The sequence below is a fragment of the Artibeus jamaicensis genome, unplaced genomic scaffold (genome assembly GCF_021234435.1).
Source record: "Artibeus jamaicensis isolate MK-2021 breed Jamaican fruit bat unplaced genomic scaffold, CSHL_Jam_final scaffold_833, whole genome shotgun sequence".
Taxonomy (NCBI): Eukaryota; Metazoa; Chordata; class Mammalia; order Chiroptera; family Phyllostomidae; genus Artibeus; species Artibeus jamaicensis.
In genome coordinates, this window is record NW_026522056.1 from 5,461,282 (window position 1) to 5,487,072 (window position 25,791).

At 39.5% G+C, this 25,791-nt stretch overlaps 1 protein-coding gene across 1 annotated transcript; it reads right to left on the reverse strand.

The window, feature by feature from the left end:
- Positions 1-3,397: 3,397 nt before the first annotated feature.
- AP3M2 (adaptor related protein complex 3 subunit mu 2) lies at positions 3,398-24,666 on the reverse strand. The gene is made up of 9 exons (XM_037142494.2): positions 24,614-24,666; positions 22,579-22,923; positions 19,156-19,327; positions 15,117-15,254; positions 8,858-8,943; positions 8,060-8,193; positions 6,309-6,516; positions 5,908-6,052; positions 3,398-3,923 (listed from the first exon to the last, which is right to left on the reverse strand). Exons 2-9 carry the CDS (start codon positions 22,849-22,851, stop codon positions 3,823-3,825), a joined length of 1,257 nt encoding a protein of 418 aa, XP_036998389.1. The 5' UTR covers positions 22,852-22,923; positions 24,614-24,666; the 3' UTR covers positions 3,398-3,822.
- Positions 24,667-25,791: the final 1,125 nt, after the last annotated feature.

The following is a 25,791-nucleotide window of genomic DNA, read 5'->3' on the forward strand; positions in this document are numbered from 1 at the left end:
TTTCAACACTTGAAAGAAAGACACTCTAAGGCCCAAGAGCTGGATTCAGTGGCAGGTGTGGGTGGAGGGACCCACTTCCCTTGAATGCTGAAGTCCCAGGAGTAGTTAAATAAACGCTGTTCACAGAAACTAAGTCACAGATTTCTTGACTTCTGACTGCTTACACGTTTCCCTGCGCAAGAGGCAGATTTTATTTTAGATAGATGTGTCTTCCATTCAGCCATTTCAGAAAAACAGGGCTAGGGGACACCAGTAAACAAGACTCCTAGCTCCTGAATCTCCCGGCAGGAATCCCGCTGGTTTCATCCCCTCCCCTTGTGTGAGGAGCTTTTCTTCAGAGTCGGGTTAATGAAATGAAACGAGGCAGTCAGGCCTCCTGGGATAGAAATGCAGAGTTAACATTCCTCTGAGTGAAGTCCTGGAAACAAACCGCGCACTGGATAAAGACAATTGCTCAGAAGAGGCCACCAACTGAGTTCCAGGGCAAATTTCCCACCTTGCAAGACAGACTCCTTTAAATTCTACTGAAATACACTCAAAGAGCAGCACATCATTAACCGGGGTGGGTTAGGAAATTCAGGATAAAATGTCTGGAACTAGTCTGGGGAAGGAAATGGACCCAAGGCAAAATCAAATAGGATTGTCATGTAATATTCCCCTTACTATCTCCAGCCAGTTAACAAAAGAAATAGATGCTAATAGACTGGAAGAACAAGACAGATTCTCAGGTAACTGAGTAACAAAATGGGTAAACGCTTGGTTCCATGTTTACCTAGAAAGCCAGAGACTCACACAATCTCCAGTATTTGGGATCCTATAAAAAAAATCCTTGGGAAATTTTTAGTTTCATATTCAATTACCATTTTAAAATTCTAACGAGAAATTAATCTCACTGCTGACACTGAGTCACCACCTGCTGGTCAAAAAGCAAAGTACAAGTATAAAATATACCTGGTCACACCCCAAAGCTGGGAAAAGAGCCAGGCCTGGGGAAGAGATACTAATGACTAAGATAGCTAGAATGGAAATTAAACACTGTGCTAAGTGCACGGGAAGAAGTATTAAAATCTCTGTATGGCCATAAGGGACTTACCGAAGGAAATGAGGACAGCTATGGGATAACCACCAGCGTCTACCCTTGATCAAAACTCTCAATGTCTCTCTTACCTTCCAAGGAATCTCTATGGCAAGTTAAATAAGATGTTTAGGGCTTGAAGCCCTGCTTCACGTCAGAATTAATCAACAAAGATCAAGAGAAAGCATTTACAATAGACATCAGCAGTTTTAATGGTTTTGTCTTTCACACACTGGGGAAAAATAATTTCATGTGGACCTTGTTCTCACAAGCTTAAAATGTTGCATATATGATCCTCTCTGGGTGGCTCGGCTGGTTGAAGCGTTGTTTCCTGCACCAAAAGTTTGCAGGTTCAATCCCTGATGAGAGTATACATGGGAAGCAAACTATACATATGGTCTGTTAGCTGAAAAGCACAACAGTAAGCTGTTCCTGAATTATTTCCTACTGCTTCTGCGGAGGCACTCATGGCACAGCACCATCGTTAGTCCTAATAACAAAACACATAGCACATGGAGGACTGGTAAAACTCAACTTTATTAATACTTAAACAAAGAAGATGGTTCTGCACATTAAACACATGCAACTCCACAGCTTGATCGAGACGCCCTGCACTATTACACTAACACGTGGCGGTGGTAGGGATGAGGCTGTGCTGCGCCACCGCACAGGTCTGCCGAGACGCCCCGCACTATTACACTACCACGTGGTAGTGATGAGGCTGTGCTGTGCCGCACAGATCTGCTATGCAGGCACTGTGACCATTACTGCTGTGCTAAGGCCTGCAGGTCCCATAGCCCTAGATACATTTTTTTTTTTCTCCTTAACTTCTTCACTTGAGATTAGGATGAGTTGCCCTGGAGGAACTAAAACTGCTGGGCTCGAAATACTAAAAATATTCAGGGACCAACTTGGTTGTTTTCTGTGAAAGTTTAAAATCCTCCAGAGCCCTCAGAAGTAATGCTAAGTATTCTATGGCCCCGCAGGCAGAGATGTTTCCCTACCACAGTAGGTGTGTATGTGGGGCGTCGAAGAAAGTTCTGAAGTGATGAAATCTGAAACACAGTGTGTCCCAGAGGAAAACCATGAAGCAACATGACCCTGTAGCAAAAACAAGTCCAGCAAGTAGGAAGTTCAAACCAGAAAAACAAATCACTTAGGTATTTTGGAAATAAGCCTTTGGAGAAAAATCACAGGGTTTGGAGACTATAGGTCTTCATTTTTCTCCATGCACGAAGTAGAGCACACTATCACTACTGAAGCTACAATTCTTAAAAACCTGCCTTTTATATAAATGTGTAAATGGGCAGCAGAGCCACTAAACTAGAATAAAAATCACCCACTGGGAAAGCCTGAGGTAATCCTCCAGTTGCCATGTTTCTGAAGTCGGCTTACGCATTACTGACATGGCTCATCTTCCTACAACATTAGTTTTATTCAAAGATTTGAGGGACTTGCTGGGGGTTGCCCTTAAAAGAAAAATGGGCTGTTAGATAGCTAGTGTTAATAAATACATTACAGAGAACAAAAGACTGAGGAACTAATTTTACTGAGCAGCTTCAAGGATGAACCAACCACACCCTCAATGGTAAGCATTCTGTTTACTTCCGGTTATGGATGGAAAAGTCTCAGACAGGAGGCCTTGGCCCCTGGGGCAGCCCAGCACTGACAGAGGAAAATAAGGAATCACTGGGTTACAGTTGGGCTACATCTCTGTGAGTAATGAGCTGGCCGTCTACTCTCTGATACTATGAGATACAAAATACAGCTGCCTTGGACTTGCTTTTCTGAAACTCCTCAGGTAACAGGAAAAGGCTGGTGAATTCTGTAAAGTGAGTAGAATTGTTTTGGGTTAGGGAAAGAGGTGTTCCTGGCAGCCACCACTGGGAAAATGGCAAGTCACCTTCTCACTAAAGATGACAGACCAAGTCCTGAGGGCAAGCAGCAGACAGTATCTGAAACTGGTCAGATAGTCATGGTCTTCAAGGGAAAATTGGATTCTACTGGGGTTTTCCATATCAACAGTGGACTTGAGTTTAGAATTTTCTAGTTCATTTCTAGAAGCACAATTTTTTTAAAAATATATGAAAGTAGAGGGATCAGAAATAAACGAACTCAGTTGTATTCTTTCCAACCCTCCTCCATGTGGGATTTGCTTTTCTTGCCACTTTCACTTTGGGTCCTCATACTTCTTTAACACTGTTTCCACTTCCTTCCCCTCACAGGTCAGATCTATAACTGGCCTTTGCTTTACTAACATTCATTTTCTTCCAAACTAACTAACTTTCTTTCCCTCCTTCTTCCTTTTTTTTTTCCTTCCTTCCTTCCTTCCTTCCTTCCTTCCTTCCTTCCTTCCTTCCTTCCTTCCTTCCTTCCCACTTAAAAAATAATAACAAATAAGTCTTCATTGGCTTTAGATAATAAAGCCAAACAAGTAACAGATGCTAGTGTTTTCCTAGAGTGACCATGTTAAAAATAGTTATATATGGTATCAGGTATCTCTGGCCTCCATCACGCAGCTCCTCTTTGAGAACTGAGTTGGTGCTGACTGCGTTTCAGTTCTGTCCCATCCTCCCTGGTGACCCTTTTCTCCCTTGATTAGTTCCAGGCACTGAAGGCTAAGGAAAAAAGGGAGTGGGTGGGTCCAGAAGGAAACTGACCTAGGAGACAGGCTGATATTTTTTCACTTTTAGACAAGTAAGAAAGGAAAAAGTGTTGGTGACCGTTCCCTTCACAAAACTCTCCCTTCAGGTTCGAACTTGGAACTTTCCAGCTTTGGTCATGTATTTTATGCCCTTGAAGGGTTTGTACTTCTCTCCATACATGTCCAAACGGTTCACTTTGAGTCCTAGAAGGGAGAAAGAATATGACATAAGCATAATTCATGGAAGCAGGTAACATAACTGTTCAAATTCATCTCTCTGCAGATAGATCAGTGGGATAAAGACAGTAGTAGTAATGAACCAGAAAAAGTTTCATTTATTACATCACTTACATGAAACTGATAGATTCTTCATTATTAGTATATGCACTGATAATAAAAAATTACTGCAATCAAAAGCTATCCTATTGGAAGACCTGTTTCTAAGTGGAAAGGGCAGAAAGTTGGGAACCACCCTGCCTATTTTCAAAAACTGTAAACCCCCCCCTTGGCTAAGGCTGAGTGAGAGAGACCTTGAGACCCTAAGCCACTAAGGAGACAAAGCTTATCCCCCTGGCAGGAGCACCTCCTCTGTCCACTTTACTTCACCCTGCCTGACCCCCGGTGCATGACTGGTTAGCCAGTGATGGAGAAGGTTCCTCAAGGGAGGGACAACCTAAGACAGGCATGGTCACGAGGGGAGCCCTCAGGGAAGGATTTGGGGGCCTATAGAAAAAGGGGGTGATGAACCCTCACTCCTTGGCTTTGACATAGCCTGAGTCCTCATTCTGGCTGCTAGAAGTCTCCTGATCTCTTGGCTGCCTTATTTCCCCTGCCTGCCTTAACCCTGAAACAATGCTGGAGGTAGGTACAGCCCTGTGCTAGAAAGGGCAGGTTCCTCTGGGCAGTCAGGCCTAAGAAAGAATACATAAAATCCCATGAACCCTGCTTTGCTAATACCCTCAATTTAAGTGATAAGGGTCCATGCCTGAAATGAGTTTGTTTCCCCAAAGTTCTATGGCCCTTTAGCTATTTGACCCTAACTCAAAATAAGCCCTCATAGTTCTTTGAATGTTATCTGTTTGATCATTACTGCCTAACAATGATTGATGAGCTTTCTATATATGCCCTGTATTCCTATGCAAATTGAAGCCAATAGAAGCCTGTCAAGGCAAGGGTCAGGGTGGGGCACTCTCCCCTTGACAGAGTGGCCGTGCTATCCCCATTCCTCCATAGGACTTTGGTGGCTCATGTGAATTTGTCTCATCTCATCCATAACAGTGCAGACACTGGGGGCCAGTGTCTGTATCAGAAAGTTATACACAGACTAAAATGAGGGTAAAGAAAAAGACCACTGTATATTTTTCTCTAGTTTTAGTACTGAGTACATGAATTAATAATGATACCAAATCAAGAAACTAATAATGAAATAAATTATAGTCAAATGAATGCATAATGGAAAATAATAAATTAATTAATGCTTTCTAACTATTCTCACTATACTAAGCTAAAAATTTTATATCATATAAAATTTTAAGCTTATTAAATATTTTAAGATGAAAGTTTATAACTTAAGTGAATTCTAATCACTTAATTTAGACAAGGCCTGTTGGTGAAGACAAATAGGAACTTCACGTAATCTCCTTTCTATCTTACAGAATTGTTCAAATGGTTCAATAAGAGATGAAAGGAGCTTAAAACAGTGCCCAATACCCAGTAAATGCCCAGTAAGTGGTAACCATTATTATTACTATCATCCTAAGGTAGGTGTAGACTGCAGCAAACCAGCTGGGGTAGGCCCACGGGTTCTACATGATAATAAAAGCAAATGTGAAAGTGTCCTAAAATTAGGGGGAAAGAGGGGAAATTATCCTTTTTTTAGTGATCAGCTGAGACAGCAGAAGCATTTCCACACTGAAGACCTAGGAAACCTCAACACAACAAGCCAAGGAGACTCAACAACTGCCCAGGAACACCTCTGCCTACCTATAGTATTTCCTTCTCATCTGTGTCTTAGACAACTTTCATTCACCTCGCTGAAGCCAACTTTAAAGCAAGGATTGTAAACTTTCCCCAGAAATGTGCTAGAAAGGATTTCACTGAAGATTACAGGTCAGGCCATGAAACTAAATTAGATAAGCAGGGAGTCATTTCTGTTCTCTTCAGAGCCACCTCTGCTGTGGGCACTTACCAGAAATGGCCAGCTGCTGGATCTTAAACTGCAGGTTAATTGTGGGGTTCTCATCTGGCTTGGAAGCTCCAGCCTGAAGACTCATGGTCCCCTTCAAACTTGGTAGCTTTTGGGGATTTATTTTTCCTACATCCCAAGACAGCATCTTCAAAGAAAGAAGAGTTACGATGGAACCTTTCATGTGCGACTGTTGAGCTCTAACCTCAGGCCATCGGTTGGCATATTATAACCTGCCTGTAGGGTGTTTCTCAATGGAGAATCCTATTTGTTACCCTAAATTGTCTCAAGGGAAAAACAATGTCCCTTTGATCACCCCTTTCAACAAGGTATAAAGTCTATGTGGAGGCAGGGTTACTTCTATTTGAGATCAGCAATTCAAAACCTCCTGCTTATTCTCCTACCTTGGTAACTGGGTCAAACGTGTGTGTTCCCTGAGATGGAGTGAGGCTCATATTCAGGACCCCTTTGGGCATCTGGCTGGTGACGATCACTCCCTCAATGGTCTTCCCCATAGTCTGTTTAGGTCCCACTGTTATTTCAAAGCGTCCAAGTGAACTACTGTCCCGGAAACTGATGCTGTGTTTGACATACACTGGAATTGCCACCAGGCTGGAAAAGAGAAAGACAAAAAGCCCATTTCATTAATGTGCTGCCAAAATGGCACCTTTTCCTCCTTGTCTGCCCTGCTGGCAACTCTTCCTCCCTTGTCTACTTCCTTACTCATCTTAAAAATGAAGCACAGGTAAAAGCCCCTAGTAATCTTTTATTTGTTTCTTTATGTAAAGCTAAGATGCTGTCTAGTAAGTAAACTAACTCTCCCAATGACTCTTTGAATAATATCCACAAAATTAAAGAGTATACTAAGCCTACTATGAGAAAGGCATTATAAACAAAAATTAGGAGTCACCATATTTCTGTTTTATTTTGTGACATGTAACTGATAATTATTTGTACTTGGGAGAGTAATATTTATACGTTATGCACATTAAATAATTTTTTTAGATTTTATTTATTTTTAGAGAGAGGGGAAGGGAAGGAGAAAGAGTGGGAGAGAAACATCAATGTGTGGTTGCCTCTCACATGCCCCCCCACTGGGGACCTGGCCTGCAACCCAGGCATGGGCCCTGACTGGGAATCAAACCAGCGACCCTATTTGCAGGCCCACACTCAATCCACTGAGCCACACCAGCCAGGGCTAATAATTTCTTGAGAGAGACCTTTCACCTGACCTTATCTGATCCTTATAAATGCCCTGTGAAATAGGGTAAATTGTCCTGACTTGACAGAAGAAGAAACAGAGAAGTCAGAGAACAGTAACAGTTCCTAATATCCGTTCAGCACTTCCTGAGTGCCGCTATGCCACATGCTTTATCTCTATTACCTTATTTAATCTTCCAATCAGTATGAAGTAGGTACCAATTCGATATTGTCCTGATTTCACAGATGAATACTAATATGCTTAACCTCATTAAGTAACTTGCCCAAGGTCACATATCATAAATACTGAAGATATGAATTAAGTCTAGGCAGTCTGATTCCAGAGCCTTTGCTCTCAAGTACTCAAGATAGTTTTATAAACTATTTATTTCAAATCACACAGAATAGTACTGGCAGCTCTGAGGTCGCATAGCTCTCTTCAGTCCACACACCTTCTAGTATACACCTCCTGCTTATAAAAACCCTTAGACTCATACTGCAGAGAATGTCCAAGACCAAAAATCACTGCATTTTATGGTTTTCATTGCATAATTAATTGCTTCTTTTGGGTTGGGGGGTTGAATACAGGTATACTCAGATTCCAATTCGAGGAAAAAACAATGTTCTTTAGACATATAGTAATGACAACAAAAATAACAGCATCAAACTTAATGAGCACCAACTTTCTGATAAGAACTATTTAGATTCTCTTATTTAACATTCATAACAAGGCACTTTTATTATTTTCAACTTACAGATAAGAAAACAGACCCAGAAAGGGTAAGCAACTTGGCTGAGGTTACCCAATTAGTAAGTGTAGAAGCTGGAATTTGAACCCAGGTAACTCCAGAGCCAGAGTTCTATCACTATGGATATGACTCTCTCGCACACGAGCACACACGCGCGCACACACACACACACACACTCTCCATTCTTAATTATAAGGGCTGCTTACTTCTGGGCACTGACATGGTAAGAGAGCAGGCGAAAGTTTCCATCAGGAGGGATGAAGGAGAGGATACGCTCGGATTCCCAGCGCTTGAAACGAACACAAGGATGGAAGCTGACGTCATCCAGCAACCTGGGGTTCTATAGTTACCAGTCATGGAGAAGCAAAAAGTAGGAATTAAACACCCATCTTTCTTTCAGGAGTAATTTAGATGCTGTTTTTACTAAAACATATACACACACACACACACAAATTCTGTAGTTACTTATAGAAAAGTCAAGCCTGACACAGTTGTGTGGATGTCCCTAATCATTTTTTAAAATATTTTATTTTTTTAAAAGATTACTTATTTGTTTTCAGAGACAGAAGGGAAGGAGAAAGGGAGAGAAACATCAGAGGGTTGCCTGGCCCACAAACCAAGCATGTGCCCTGACTGGGAATCAAACAGGAGATCTTTTGGTTCACAGGCTAGAACTCAACCCACTGAGCTGTACCAGTCAGGGCATGATTTTATTAATTGATTTTTAAAAGGAAAGAAAGGGAGGGAGAAAGAGAGGGAGAGAAACATCTAGATGAGAAACATGGACCAAATTGCCTCTAGCACACCCCCCACTGGGGACCTGGCCCACAACCCAGGGATGGGAATCAAACTGGTGACCTTCACAGGCTGGTGCTCAATCCAATGAACCATACCAGCCAGGGCCTTAATTATACCTTTTGTTCCATTTCATTCTCACAACTCTGTCTTTACAAAAGCATTTAATTTCCCCTCCAGAGAACTAAAACTGTGGTCCAGGCTTTTACCATGAAGGACAGCGTAAGGTCCGGCATTCCAGTCAGCTTGACACAGGCATCAATCACCCCTTGGATCTCAGCGGTAATGGTGGAACCTGAGACCGCAGCAAGACAAAAGGCAGGTAGGAGGTAACTGAACTCTCCTCTGTTCTTCCCAACTCATTTCCTTCTTCCTGCCCTCCTTCCATCTCTTCCTTCCTTTGTCCCTCCCTCACTCTTCCTTCTTTCCTTCTTTCTCTCCATCTAATTCACCTACCCAACACTGTCCATCCTTCCAAACATTTATCAACTATGTATCAAGTATGAGACACTTAGATGAAATAATGGGAATAAAAAATTAATGAGATACTTAGCCTAAAGGAGTATTCAATCTAGTACCAGAATCACATAGAATATCATAATCTTAACTAGTGGTTCAGAAAATTCCATATCAGAAATTGCTTTCCCTAAGGCCACTGATGAGCTTTGCAGCTATACTGAATGGACACATTGGGACTTTATCTCCCGGGTTCCCTCTGTAAAATTCGTCATTGTTGAGCCCCTTCTTCCTTTTCCAAATCCTCCCCTCCTAGTTTTCTACCTGTCTCCCTCAGTACCTTCTGCAGACTGATTTCTTGTCACATCCTCTTAATGTCTCTGACTTTTCAGTTCCAAATTTCTCCTTTCACTCAACACTCTCCCTTTGGGTTATTTCATCTACTGCTCCAGGCTTCCATTTTTACTGATGGCTAATTATTTCCTAATCTTTTTTTCCAGTTCAGCCAATTGGACAGCTCCACTTAGATGTCCTGGAGGCACTTCAAACTCTACATGTGACAGCGAATTCATTATCTTCATTCCTGGACCTGCTCTTTCTATTTTCCGTATCTTCATGATGATACCATCTATCCTGTTGCTAAACCAGAATATCCTCGACCACTTCTAATTGTTCATTGCCCATAACCAATCAATGATCATTTCCTCTCTTTTATGTGACCCCTATCTTTTAACTCATCTGTTCCTCTCCACCCTCACTACCGTTGAGGACAGCTATATTTTCTGACTTCGGTAATAGCTTTCTGCTTTCCCTACCTTCAGTCTTACCCCATTCCAAGATCTTCTGCACACTGCAGCTGGACCGATAGTTTTAAACTACAAATCTGTTCAAGTTACACCCCAACTTAGAATTTTTTAATTGCTCCAAATAACCCTCCTTAAAAAAGCATACAAGCCTCTTCATGATCTAGCCATCTAGTTGTTGTTGTTTTTTTTAAATTGAGGCAAAACTTACAGTAAAATGCCAAAATCTTAAATGTACAGCTCAATAAATTTTTAAATATGTATATGCCTATGCAAATATCACCCACATCAAGATGTGAAACCTTTTTAGCATTCTACTATGTTCCTCTTGCCCAATCTAATTAGTCCAAGTCCTTAAAATTCTGACTTCTATTACCTCAGATTAAATTGCACCTGTCTTCAAACTTCATACAAATGTACATGGCCTTATGCAGCCAAGTTTCTTGCTCAACACTGAGATTCATTCATGTTGTTGGCTGTATAAGTAGTTACTCTTTTTCATCATTGTATAGTATTCCATTGTTGGACCATATCAAAATCTATTTATCCTTTCTATTACTAATGGATATTTTTTTTCAGTTTTGAACTAATATGAAAAGCTATACCTAGTTTTAAAGCCTCAATACTTATTTTTCTTTTTTTATTCTTCTCAATCCAGTCATACTAAACAACTTTATTTCCAAACAATATTTTACTTATCTTTAAGTGTTTGCATATACTTAGCTCCAAAATACATGAATGTTTTAATAACTTCTATTCATTCCACCAATTAAGCATAAACATTCACTGATGCAGACACCAGCAAGCAGTGTCTGCACCATTATGGATGAGATGGACAAATTCACATGAACCACCAAAGTTCTATGGAGGAATAGGGATAGCACAGCCACTCTGTCAAGGGAAGAGTGCCCCACCCTGACCCTTGCCTTGACAAGGCTTCTATTGGCTTTAATTTGCATAGGAATACAGGGCATATATGGAAAGCTCATCAATCACTGTCAGGCAGTAATGATCAAACAGATAACATTCAAAGAACTATGAGGGCTTATTTTGAGTCAGGGTCAAATAGCTAAAGAGCCATAGAACTTTGGGGAAACAAACTCATTTCAAGCTTGGACCCTTATCACTTAAATTGAGGGTATTAGCAAAGCAGGGTTCATGAGATTTTATGCATTCTTTCTTAGGCCTGGTCGCCGCAGGGAACCCACACTTTCCAGCACAGGGCCGCACCCACCTCCAGCATTGTTTCAGGGTTAAGTCAGGCAGGGGAAGTAAGGCAGCCAAGAGATCAGGAGACTTCTAGCAGCCAGAATGAGGACTCAGGCTATGTCAAAACTGAGGAGTGAAGGTTCATCACCCCCTTTTTCCATAAGCCCCCAAATCCTTCCCTGAGGGCTCCCCTCGTGACCATGCCTGTCTTAGGTTGTCCCTCCCTTGAGGAACCTTACCCATCATTGGCTAACCAATCATGCACCGGGGGTCAGGCAGGGTGAAGTAAAGTGGACAGAGGAGGTGCTCCTGCCAGGGGGATAAGCTTTGTCTCCTTAGTGGCTTAGGGTCTCAAGGTCTCTCTCACTCAGCCTTAGCCAAGGGGGGGGGATTACAGTTTCTGAAAATAGGCAGGGTGGTTCCCAATAATTCACCTCTTTAGATTTTATTCTGTATGAGTAGGATACCTCTCTTATCCTCCACCTTTTTAACTTTCCTTCCCCTACTAGACTTTAAGCAAGCTTCTGTAGCCATAGCCTGTCTTTCTTTCTCTTTCTCTTTGTAACCCCTCTTGTCCCCTTTATTTGTATAACCTCACTGTCAACAACAAAATAACATGATCATCATCATCAACAGCAGCAGCTACAACAAAGGTATTTCATAAAAAGGTCCAGAAGTTTGTATATGGAACACAATTCAGGACCCAATTAGGGTTTCAAAAAGATTTAGTGCCAGAACTCAGAAATTATTAGTAAAAAAATGCTGAAAATACCATCACTGAACCAAAAGCCAGCTGCCACTCACCCACATTTACTGACAAGAACCTCTGAAGACTCGTCATGGAGAAGATAAGATTCCCACCACTATGCTGAGTGACAGCCACATAATGACTAATTGTCCCCCTGAATGACATGTCCCTCTTCATTATTTACAAATAATTGTTGTTTTCCTATATTATCAGAATGGGAATATTATAGGTATTTAATGACTTAGTTACTGGGCTTACTTTTCTCTTTGAGAATTTGTCTATCTCATCTTTTTAAAAATTGTTATTAAATTTACTGACATGGCATTGGTTAACTGTGCAGACAACAAGGAACTGACAAGAAATATTCAAAGTCATGAAAAGCAGGGACCTACAGCCAAGATTGTTCTACTCAGCAAAGCTATCATTTAGAATCAAAGGGCACATAAAGTGCTTCCCAGATAAGCAAAAACTAAGAGTTCATCATCACCAAAGCATTATTACATGAAATGTTAAACGGACTTAATAAAAAGATCAAAACTGTGAATAAAAATGGCAAAAATTCAAATCTATAAACAATTCACTCTAAAAAACAAGCTAAGCAAACAAGAGGAACAGAGACAGAATCATGAATACAGAGAGCGTTTTGACAGTTGCCAGATGGGAGGGGGTTGTGGGGAAATGCACGAAGAAATAAAGGGATTAAGAGGTATCAATAGGTAGTTACAGAGTAGCCAGGAGGATGTAATGTACAGTGTAGAAAATGGAGTAGCCTAAGAACTTGTATGCATGACCCATGGACATGAACAAAGGTGGGGGGATTGCCTGAAGGAGTGAGGGACGCTGGGTGGAGGTGGGGCAAAGGGGAGAAAATCAGGACAACTTTAATAGCATAATCAATAAAATGTAATTTGAAAAATAAAGTACTTAGGAAAAAAGTAAATAAAAATAAATAAAGTGTGAGACAAGCATTGGTCTGCACTGTCATGTTTTTATTGCCTTTTTCAACTCTACTGAGGTATAATTAACTAATAAAAATTGTATATAAGCTGTACGACTTGATGTTTTGATATACATGTACATTGTAAAATGATCACCAAAATCAAGCCAATTAACATATCCATCACCCCAGTTATTTGTGTGTGTGTGTGGTGAGAGCACTAACAATCTCCTCTCTCTGCAGATTTCAAATATATAAAACATATGTGAAGTGAGGATGTGTTGATTTAAGTAGATGGGGTGAGGGGAACCCTTTAACAATGCAACTGTAGTCACTGCTGTACATTAAATCTCCAGAACTTACTCACCTCGCATAACTGAAACTCTTTGACTGACACCTCCTCATTTGTCCCTCCTTCTAACCTCCAGTAACTACTCTTCTGCTCTCTCTGCTCTTATCAAGTGAGGCCATGGAGTACTTGTCTTTCTGTATCTGGTTTATTTCAGTTAAGTGTAATGCCCTCCAGGTTCACCCATGTTGTTGAAAATGGCAAGATTTCCTTCCTTTTTTACAGTTGAATAATCTTCCATTGTATGTATAGATCAGGCTCACATTTTCTTTACCCATTTGTCCGTCAACAGACATTTAGGTTGTTTCCAGATCTAGGCTACTGTGAATAATGCTGCAATGAACATGGAAGTGCAGATACCTCTTCGAGCTACTTATTTCATTTCCTTTGGATATAATCAGAAGTGGGATTGCTGGACCATACGGTAGTTCTATTTTTAAGATTTTGAGTAACCTACACACTGTTTTCCACAATGGTTGTGCCAATTTACATTCCCACCAACAGTGCACAAGGGTTCCCTGTCCTGCACATCCTTTCAACATTTATCTTTTGTCTTGTTATAATGGCCATTCTAACTGGTATGATGAAATATCTCATAGCTTTTATTTGCACTTCCCTGATGATTAGTAATTGTTGAGCACATTTTCAAATACCCTCTGGCCATTTTTATGTCTTTTTCTGAAAAATGTCTAGTCATGTCCCATGCTGACTTTTTAATCAGGTTATTTGGTTTTTGTGCTGTTTTGCTAGAGTTGCATGAATTCCTTATGTTTTAGATATTAATCCCTCTTCAGATGCATGGTTTACAAGTATTTTCTCCATTTATAGATTGCCTTTTCATTCTGTGGATTGTTTCTTTCTTGTGAAGAAGCTTTTTAATTTGATGCAATCCCTTTTGTCTATTTTTGCATTTGATGCCTTTGCTTTTGGTGTCATATCTGAAGAAAATCATTGCCTAAACATATCAAAAAGTTTTTTTCCTATCTTTTCTTCTAGTAGTTTTATGATATCATGTCCTATGTTTACATCTTTAATCCATTTTGCGTTGATTTTTGTGTGTGGTGAGGTAAGGTTTTAGTTTGATTGGTCTGTATGTGGATATTCAGTTTCCCCAACACATTTAATGAAGAGACTACCCTTTCCCCATTGTATATGTGTGACACCCTTGTTGAAGATTGGTTGATTATAAATGTGTGGTTTTATTTTTTAGCTCTATATTTTGCTTCATGTGTCTCTATATCTGTCTTTATTTCAATTCCATTCTGTCTTAATTAATGTAGTTTTGTAATATATTTTGAAATCAGGAAATGTGAAGTTCCCAGCTTGATTCTTCCTGCTCAAGGCTGCTTTGGCTACTTGGGGTCTTTATTGGTTTCATATGAATTTTTTCCCCTATTTCTACCAAGAATGCCATTGGGATTTTGATGGGGATAACACTGAATCTGTAGAACACTGTGGGTATTATCAACCTTATAACAATATTAATTCTACCAATCCATGAATATAGGTGTCTCTCCATTTATCTGTCTTCTTTAATTTTCTTCATCAATATTTTATAATTTTCAATGCACAAATCTTTCACCTCTTTTGTTAAGTTTATTTCTTATTTTTGTTGCTATCATAAATGGAACTGGTTCCTTAATTCCCTTTCAGGATAGTTTGTTGTTTGCATATAGAAATGCCACTGTTTCTTGTATGTTGGTTGTTTATACTAGAACTTTATTGAACGTATTAGTTCTAAGAGTTTTTAGTTGAATCTTTAGGGATTTCTACATATATGATCATGTCACCTGCATCATTATATTTAAGTCCATTTCAAATACCTAGCACAGTGCTTGACACAAAGTAGGCACTAAGTTAAAATGAATGATTTTGAATTGGGGGATAAGTCAGCTAATAGCAAGCATTGCATGAAAGGGGCTTCTTTGTATTTTCCTAGTTCAGAGAACAGGCTAAAAGCACCTACCTGATTTATCAATGATGGCATCAATCTCTTCAATCACATCAAAATAGGCCTCGTTATTGGTGTATTTCACCCCAGTCCGTCGCCACGGCACCACTGACAGCTGCCCAGTGGGAAGCTGGTCACCCACATTGGTACTTCCTGAGATAATGAATATTACTGTAATTTGTTTCCAATTTTATAACTGGATGTAATCAATTATCTCATAATCATAGAATACTTCCCTAGATGTTTCTATGCTCCCACTATTCATTTAGTCAATTAAAGAATTTTTTGAAAAACAGACAAGAGTTTTCCCAAGTTCTATATGGGCAACCTAGTTTACTTTAAAAACTTGTCGCCATCTGGTCTGCCTTCTCGAGCAGAATAAAGGTTAAAATAGTTACCTGAGAAACAGATATCATATTTTGGTTTTGAAAGTAACTTGAACTTGGTCTCTCAAATTCCACAATAGCTTGCAGCTTAAATAATGTATTGGCTTTCAGTAGAGATGGTAATCTACATATTGATATAAAGTTTTCATGGGTAAAAACAGTATTCTAGTTTGAAATAGATTCTTAGTACATTTATGCTAGGTATTAAAATGTACACATCAAAATAATCTTTCTCATACCACTACTGAAACTTAGAAAAAGAATACAAATTACATCTTCCTCTATCTCTAAGAGTTATAAATCAATTCCTCAACTTGTTTTTCCCTCACAAGCATCAAAAATATTTTAATTCAAAGATTCTATACTAAAATTATGAAATATTGTAACTAATTCAACATTTCCTTCTCCTGTAACTTAGATCTTTTTAACCTAAAGAAAAAAAACATTAAACACACACATATTCATCATGTTTACAAAACATTTAAGCTTTTCAAAATGGTTCTCAGATACTTTTCTCTAGATTTAAGTGAGATTCTGGAAAATGTTTTAATAATATTCATAAATGATCAGGTGCTAATAGGCTTTTTAAGGTTTAAAATGAGCCCCAAATTTTGAAAAACCCAACAAATGTTTTCTTAAAAAGCGTGCTATATACAAAGCATGTCATCAAGCTATAATAATTAAGTGAATATGATAGTAAGGCAGAAAAGCCTAAAAAAGGACCAAGAATCCACAATGATTTAAGTACAAGATAAAAATATCACTTGAAAGCAGAGGAAAAAAGATAAATTATTCAAGGACTAGTGCTAGGAAAAGTGACTGACAATTTGGAGAAATAAACATAGAGCTTTACTTTATATTGATTACTAAGATAATTTCCAAATAGATTAAGTAATTCAATCCAAAAATAAAACTGTAAAAGAACGAGAAGAAAATACATTTTTTAGAAAAGACTTTCCCTTGTACAAGATCCAAAAGACATTCTCTTAATATAGGTGAGGGGAGGCAAAAAAAAAAAAGACATTCTTATGTTTTCTTTTAATTGTTATAGAGTTTGTTTGTGCTTATTTCTAGCTGGACCTTATTTCATATATAGAATAAGTAGGGAGATTTCATTTCTTTTCTATATCAAAGCGGATTCCCCTAGTACAACAGATTTAACAACTGGCCCCTGGCCCACTTATTTATGACCACATCTATTTATACCAAATTCCTATAAATACAAGTGTTTGTTTCTGGACTTTCTATTTTATCCCAATCACACTTGCCTATTACTGGGCCAATACTATATTTTTTAAATTACCAAAACTTCATGATATATCTTGTACCTGATAGGACACACTCTCTTGTTCTTCTTTTAATGTTTATTTTCAAAACTGTCTTGATTTTTATAACTCAAATCTATTCTATGAATTTTTGTCTCATGTACCATATGAACTTAGTATATCTTGATACTATTTGACACGGAAATCCTTCCAACCCTTTTGTAATTCTTTTTCAAAATCATCCTGGCTACTGTGCACATTTATTGCTTTTAAAGTATATTTTTCAATCAGTTTGTCAATTTTTTTGTAAGCCCTACTTATATACTTAGCAATTTACATCCAAAATGTAAAACCTTAATGAAGAATGATTAACTTCATTACATCAAAAAATTTTAAATGTGGCTACACAAACAATGTCATGTAAAATGTCAAATGACAAGATAGACTGTGAGAAAACACCTATAACAGAGTATTCAAAATATATAAAGAACTCCCACAAACCAACATGTGCATTTCCAATATACAGGGTATAAGGCTTGAGTGTGGTTAGGAGGGTACATGAATGTCTCACATGAGATGGACAGCAATTTGAACATTTCACCTAAAATGTCATATGGTGTGCCTGAGTGTGATATTGTTATATTACAGAATTAGAGAGTGTGATATTGTTATGTTATGTCTTTGTAATAAAAAAGGAGTGTTATTTGTGCCGGACCCTGTATATGGTAGTTTAATATCCTTAAATGAAAGAATTATTTTAAATTACAATAGAAAAGAAAAGCATTTCAATTCAAGGAGTGCATCATCACCAAGCCATTATCATATGAAATGTTAAAGGGACTTATCTAAGAAAAAGAAGATAAAAAAGATGAACAGTGAAAGGACAGCAAACTCACAGAGAGTAACAACCACATCTAAAACAAAAGCAAGCTAAAAGGACAGCTAGATCAGGAGTGAACCAAAGAAATGAAGATCACACGGAAGGTTAGCAACAGGGGAGTGGGAGGAGAAGAAGGGGGGAAAAGGTACAGAAAATAAGTAGCATAGACGGTAGGTAGAAAATAGACAGGGGGAAGGGCAAGAATAGTATGGGAAATATAGAATCCAAAGAACTTGAGACACATGGTCATAATCTAAAGGGGGGGGAATGGTAGGGGTGGGGGGGTACAGGGTGGAGGGGAAGGAAGGGGAGAATAGAACAACTGTAATGGCATAATCAATAAAAAGAAAAAAAGAAAAGCATTTCAACATAAAAAAAATGGGCAAAGGACACAAAAAGTAATTCACTATAGAGGAAAAACAGTAAACATTTGAACAGCTTTACATCCTTAGTAATATAAAAATGAGTGTGAATTACAAGATATCACTAAACTAATATCCAAAGTTTTTAAAATTAATAATAATAATGATGATGATAAGAGGGTTGTCTAGGGTACACAGACATTGCTACTGAAAGTATCAATTGGTGTAACTTTCCTGGAGGGCAAGTTGGCACAATGCCTTCAAGTCCGTAAAATGCGCACACCCTCTGTCCCAGCCCTTCTATTTCTAGTACTGAAACGACATCATCCTAGATGTGCACAAAGGTTTAAGGATAAGAATGCTGATTTCTTGTTATTTAAAAGAACAAAAAATCGGAAACATAAACAGAGACTGAGTAAATAATTTAGGGTCTATTCCATATGGCAGGAAATTGTAAAGTCACATTATGATAACTATCATAATGAAATATTTTGTGAATAGTATTCATAAAATATTGATAAAAGGCAAGTTTGAATCTATGTACAAGAGTAGTTAAAAAATTTTCTATCCATTCATCTATAATCTATCTGTCTAGAAAAGATAAAAAATATATACACAAGTATGTTAAAAGTGTGACGGGCCCTGGCTGGTGTAGCTCAGTGGATTGAGCGCGGGCCTGGGAACCAGAGGACCGAGGTTCGATTCCTAGTCAGGGCACATGCCTGGGTTGCAGGCCAGTTCCCAGCAGGGGACGCACAAGAGGCAATCATACATGGATGTTTTTCTCCCTCTTTCCTTCCATTCCCCTCTAAAGATAAATTTTTTTAAATCTTAAAACAAAAGTGTGATGGGATTAAGAATTAATTTCACGTTCTTTGTGCTCTTCTGTATTTCCAACATTTCTACAATAATCATGTGTTTCTTCTGAAATCAGAAAAATATTGTTTTTCAATTGTTTTACTTCATTCTGTTTTTGAAATCAGGGTATTTTCTACATAATTAAAGTCTCTTTCAGGTCATACTTCAAGACTATAAAGAGCAAAATTAAAGTACCTGGACACTGGAGATCCCCACAGATAAGCATTCACAACAATGCTCGGACCAGACCAAGCCACACCCTCGCTGGCCGAGGCTTTCTGTGTGTTTGCCCTTTGTCCATACCTGTTATGGTGTTGACAACCGTTCGAAGAATGGTGGGAGGCTTTATCAGTTCTTTGAGGATGTTTGACTCGGTAGCTAATGGAAACCCATTATCAAGCATCTCTTCCAAAACCTCATAAACCACAACCACGTTGTCTTTGATCACCGGCTCTGAACAGACTCCAAAATAATCCTGATGAAAAGATAGTGTATACATTTATCACTCAGAGACTGTCATTAAGTGAGAGAATGAGAGAATGTTCCCAGAAAATAAGGATCTAGTTCTGCCCATATGTATTTACTCAATGTTTAGGATATTCTTCTACAACAAGGGAATGAGGCGTAATCATAGTTCTCTTAAAAAGAACACTTCTTGTACCAGTGTCATTACTAACTTCTTTTATAAACTAGAGTAAGTCATTTAGCCTCCTTGGATTGGTTTCTTCAACTAGATAAAATATACAGAATACAAAACTAAATCTAAACTATTATATGTGCTTATGAACAAGAATTTGAAAGAACTATAATACCAGATATGACATACTTTGGAAGTGAAAATCTTCTTAATCTGTTACTGTATGCTACTGCTTGACATTCATGCAGCAAATAAGAATTTAGAGGGAAATAAAATAAAATGAGGGGTATGAGCAAGCACACTAGAAAATCACTTTGTACCATCCCTACTTTACGATGTTATGATTCTAAGAATGCTTTGTCCTTTTATTAACAAAAGCTAAATTTAGATACTAAATTATCTGGGTTGTGGAAAAAGCACTGGATTCCAAATCAAGACCTGGGTTACAATTGTCACTTACTAGATTACTAGATTAAGTCATGCTAATTTGGGTCTCGATTTCTTTAACAGTATAATCAGGATAATACCACTGGACACACAGGGATGTTGTAAGAACTCAGCATAATTGATTAAATGATAACATATGTGAAAGTGCTTTGTAAACTATAAAGCACTATGTAAATGCAATGCATGATGCTAAAATGATTTAGAAAAAAAAATCTGCGGTCATTTGGTGCACCCTTCTAGCAATGCCAATCATGTCTTGTCCTGGACCTCTGAGATGGTTACATGACCTTCTTGAATTCATCCACTGAAGGAAAACTGACTCCTTTTTGAGACAGCCCATTCTATTCATGGACAGCTCTGATTATTAGGAAGTTCTTTTGCTGAACTAAAATTTGTTTCCTAGATCTCCCTTACAAAACAAGTTTATAGACTAGTCCCACAGCTATTTGAAGACAACTACAGGATTTCATTTCAATATTTTTTCTTAAATTTTTTTATCATCGCCTGAGGTCATTTTTTCATTGCTTTTAGAGAGAGAGAAAGGGACAGCGGGAGAAAGAGAGAAGCATCAATGCAAGAGAAAATATCAGTCGGTTGCCCCTGGTATGTGCCCAGATCAAGGACTGAACCCACAACCTAGACATGTGCCCTGACCAGGATCAGACCCACAACCTTTCAGTTTATGAGATGAGGCTCCAGCCACTGAGCCACAGCAGCCAGGGCTTCACTATTTTTACTTAGGCCCAAACTCCCTGTTTGCTCTTTCCACTGTTTGTGCCATGGTATGATTCCTAGATCATTTTACCCTCTTGCCATTTCTTTGAATACGCTCCAGTTTTCCCATATTCTCCTCAAATTGTGATATTCAAAACTGATGACAGACTCCAGATGTGATTTAATTACGTCAGATAATGTCATTACTGAAGTCATTCCAATATCCAAGAGCACTTAGAAATGTTTCTAAAACAAAAATATTTTTTCTTTAAAATCAAGAAGTTAAGGCCAAAAAAGTTACACATTCCTTCCCAAGGGAGACTTGATTTTGAAAGATAAATAAAACATATCACTAGATTTTATAAATCTGGCAGAATGTGAACTTGGCAGTTGGAAAGGAGAATTGTAAGTATGACGCATTGCTAGAGCAAAAGGGCCTGCAATCCCATAGCTGAAACTCTTCTGTTATATTCTAGTCCTAGAAATATAATACAGCCAGAAAGAACATGTATCAGAAAGACACCCGTGTCAGGATATATCCATTGACTTTTAACAAATGCATCAAAAATGACAAGTTCTGAAGTTCCAAACTTCTAAACCAGCAACTTTACTGTTTTCTCAAAATCTTCTGTGGTTTCAACTACATTAAACTTTTCTCACTTCCTGTCTTATAATTAGCTACATAATATCATGGCAATATGAAGCTGATGTCAAGTTTCACCAATGGGACTGTTAATTTTAGGACAGGGTAAAGATTCATATGTGGAAACCATAACAGGGCCCAGTCAGAGCAGTCTGAGTTCCTGACTACTGGGTTCTTTCACTTACAGTTCCTTCACACACTGGGCTTCATAACTCTCAGGTTTTCATTGTGTGAAGGAACCACATGCCACGTGAAAACTGGAATCCCAGAATAACACTACCAACAAAGTGTCTGTGGGAAAATTCTGCCTTTGGAATGAAAGCTGTTCCAGGCATGTGATCTAGATATAAGTGCAAATGAAAGGACTCTTTGACTTACTTTTCATTATTTACCATGACATTGGGGTCCTTCTTCTCTTCTCATTCTGTTCCACAATTTTTATATTCATGTGACTAATTCCAGACTTCACATGACATCAAAGTTGAATCAAAGAGCCCCTGCTTCCCATTTATCATCTGAGTTATACAAATACCACAACAGTTAGTAGTTGGGCAAGTCTTTTGGGAGAGGATTCCACTGTCTAAAACCAGAGTCTGGGCAAAGCTCAAAATCTGTGCTATAAATGGTGCTGACATCCCACTCCCCAAGATCTTCAAATCTATTCCTGAAGAAAAAACTCACAATGAAAACTGTCTTGTAAAATGTGTGCTTAAATTCTTTTGGTACAGATTTTTCAATATTAGGTTTGCAACAACAAGCTTCTATGCTGCGGATAAGCACCCTAAACCCATGATGAAGTACAGGTTCACAAATTACCCTTGCCACAGAGAGTGAAAATTAGCCTTACTTAGCTTTTCTACTTAAAAAAAATATATATATATATATATATATATCTTTATACACTCATCACTTTTTGATGCAACTCAAAGCATGTAATTAACAATGGTTAGCATCAAGTCCACTATTTTTAAAAACCTCCAAAAACTAAAGTCCTCTGTGAACAAAGTGTGAGACAATTCTAATCTCCAGAACTAAAATGACTGCAGACAATCATACCAAGTGGGGTGGCTTTCTCATGCAACAGGTGCAAAAGCACTCAATTTGTCATTCTAGATGCTGCCAATTCAATAAGTAGAATCAAGAATCTTATCAGATGGGGAGGAAGTGAGCAATGTCAGAGTTTCAATTTTTTTTAAAGGTTCCTGAATTAGACTGCATACAATGGAGACAGAATAAGAAGGATAGTTTATCGTTTACATATATGAACCTTGTCACATTCACGCACCTGAAATGTGTCCACTACTCGGTGAAGGAACTCAATGACAAATAGAGGTGGGACCTCCGTCTGGATCACAGCCACAAAGAAGATCTTGTGCCGGTATACACTTAAGAGATAGTGGTGAGGGGTAGGGATAACTGGTGGTACGTTTTCTGCCTCAGTAGCTCTCTCTTGTGCCTCAAAAAAGTAATCGCAAACAGAACGGCTGACCACGCTTTTCCAATGTTTCTCCAGGAAAATATCTCCTGAGGAGTTGATCAAGAAAAGGCTATGAATCATGTTGGAGATTGCCAAAAGGAGAGGAAAGTATTTTTCAGTCTAAACTCCTCAGGACTCGACAAATTTTCAACCCTAAAAAAAAAGACAAAAGAAGTTATGATCAGTTCCACTGAACCAAAACACCTTCCCCATCTTTTCTAGAGGTCCAAGTGTTATCCATCCTTCAAGAACAGACTCAAGCCTTCCTCTATGGCATGAGATTGAATTCTCCCTCCTTTGAATTCCTAAGGATAATTATCAGCTATCTCATTTGCCAATCAATCATATACTGCCTAGTTATCTGTCCTAGTGCCTGAACCATGGCTATTTAAAATTCAACTTAATTTGTGGATGTGCATTTTTCTCAACTGGACTTTAAGCTCCTTGAGAAAAATAACATGCTTCATGTTTTTTGTTACCTCACTCCACAGTGCTCTCTTACATAAAGAGGGCTTCAAAGAATATTAATGAGATTCATGTATTTGGTTACAACTCACACAAATATATATTTATAGTTATGCAGTCTCAAATGGTGGCCATTAGCCAAATATGGAGAGTGAGCACTTAAAATGTAACTGGTCTAAACCGAGATGTTCTGTAAGTGTGAGATACATGCCAGATTGTGAAGGACTTGTATGAAAATGAGATTTTAAGATCTCTTACCAATAATTTAATAAATTTAAATTAAATTAATGTTGATACTTAATATTGATATTTTAGATACATTGGGTTAAATAAAATACATTAAATTTATTTAACCTTTAAAAAATTTTTAATGTGGTTAGGTGAAAATGTAAAATTAGTAAATAGTATGTGGCTTGCATTATATTTCTATTGGACAGGGCTGGTCCATGGAATGGAAAGTTGTCATTGTGATCTTTATTCATTCAGTCAGTTCCCATTCTCTAAATACATTATGCACAAGGTTCTGCGTTGGATGCCTTAAAAAAAATCCCTCTGGCCCTGGACAGAGGTTCAATCCCCAGTGAGGGCACACGCCTGGGTTGCAGGTTTGGTCCCCCAGTCGGTTAGCACACAAGAGGCAAATGGGTCGATGTTTCTCTCTCTCTCTCTCTTTCTCCCTCCATTCCCCTCTCTCTAGAATCAATAAAAAGAAAAAATCCCTCCGGGGAATAACTCTGGTCCCTCGGGCGACAACATCTCTATGATACCAGTTCACAGGATGAAGCAGCTGCACTGTACCCCAACTGTGTCCATCCTGCGAACTGGCCCAGGAGGTTTTATACATACGGCAAAGGCCTGTTGTACCAAGTGCCCCAGTGCGAGCCTAATCCTTCTACGGATGGACATGACAGCCAGAGGGAGGGGAAGCTGAGACTAGCTAGGATATGGATGAGGGAGAGACGGCTGCCGGAGTGGGTTATTTTTGCGCCGGTCCCAGCCCAGTCCTGCCGCTTGTGAGCCATAGGTAATCAACGTTTGAGGGCAAGGAGGACAAGGGGGCGGTTTAAGGTGCGTGCACACTTAGGAGGTGAAGAGTCACCAGTCAGCGCTCGTGCGTTGCCATAGCAACAGTAGCCCCTCCTCCCTCAGTCATCGGCCCGAAAGGGGCCACCTCCGCAGCCTGGTGCTCGATCCCTAACATCTCCCCATCCCTAACATCTCCCCACCGCTTTCCGCAGCGCGGAGGTTAAGTCTGCTGACATCTCGTAACCTTACCCGCGCGCGCGCCCCCGTTCAACCCGCGCGCCCCACCCTGGACCCCGTCAGCAGTGAGAGCGCGCCATCGCCTTCCCGGACCCAAGTCCCCAGACCTCCTCACCCGGCCTTGCTCTTCGCAGCGCCCACCTTTTCCGCTGTGCTGCAGGCCCCGCCTCCCCACCCCACCCCACCCCCGATCTCCAGCCTGTCGCCGCTCGCCTGCTGATTGGCCTGCGTGCAGGCCTTGCGCCAGAGACCGAAGTCTGAAAGCTTTGGATTGGGCGTCAGTGATCCGCTTCTTCCCTCTGATTGATCGCATTTCTCGGCGCAGCACGTTCTCTGACTCAGTCCTTCTCCTGGCCTTGTTGAGGTTTTGTAAATATTCAATTGGTGCAGGTCTGTGGCTCCGAGCCCTGATTGGCTGTCGCGAACACTCACTCACCTCCAGTCACGACTAGGCCTGGCGTTTTTTATGCCTGGAAGGGATGCTAAAGAGTGTAATTTCCAGAGCATGATTGATCGAATACCGTTTCATGGATAATAAATCATGACAGTAATAACTACTCTCCGTTTTAAAAAGAGGCAAGACGCCCTGTCATTTATGTGCATTGGGTAAAGAAAAGGTGATAAGCAGTATTGCCTCATACCCAGAGCTCTGGACCTGGATTCAGGAGGCTTCTCCCAGCCCCAATTAAACCACCACCTGCTTGACTTGGGCAAGGTACTTAACCTTTCAGAATCTCAGTTCCCAGACCCGAAAACGGGGGTGGGGTGTTAGGTAGGTATCTCTCCAAACTGCATTGGTGTGCTAATGACTCTGATTCTGCTATTTTAAGTGATTCGTGTCATTGTGATCCAGAAAAGTGTGAAGTCAGATCACAAGTTTCAACTTCAGTTAAACGAAAAATTAGTTAACGAATCAGATGAGGTGTAGAAAGTGTTTGCCTCGGTTCCTGGAACACTGTAGGTGTTCAATAAAATGGTAGACTGTGGTGGTAGTGGTAATGATGTCTACCTAGGCCACGAGGGTATCACCTTGACTGTGCTTTACCTTCCATGTTGGTAAAATGGAGCATGGGTGGCGGCTGCTCATTATCCAGGACTGTGGTAAATGTCTGTCAAAGATGGAGTTCTCTGCCATACTATCTGAAGGCAGATAGTTGGCTAATTTTGAACTAAGCGAAATAGAAAACCCCAGATCAAAATGGCTGAATGATGTGCATCTTGTAAGGAAGCTTAGGGCTTCTGGTGCCAGACTGCCTGAGTTTTAAGTGCACCAACACTTACTTCCTGAAAGTG

Bases quoted from the DNA above. Each gene is read 5' to 3' on its own strand.
- AP3M2 (XM_037142494.2), bottom strand. From the start codon at position 22,851: ATGATTCATAGCCTTTTCTTGATCAACTCCTCAGGAGATATTTTCCTG. The intron at 6,517-8,059 runs GTAAGCAGCCCT...TCTCTTTTCCAG, and splicing joins TACCATGTCAGTGCCCAGAA to CCTGGTGGCAATTCCAGTGT. The intron at 3,924-5,907 runs GTAAGTGCCCAC...TCTCCCTTCTAG, and splicing joins CCAGCAGCTGGCCATTTCTG to GACTCAAAGTGAACCGTTTG.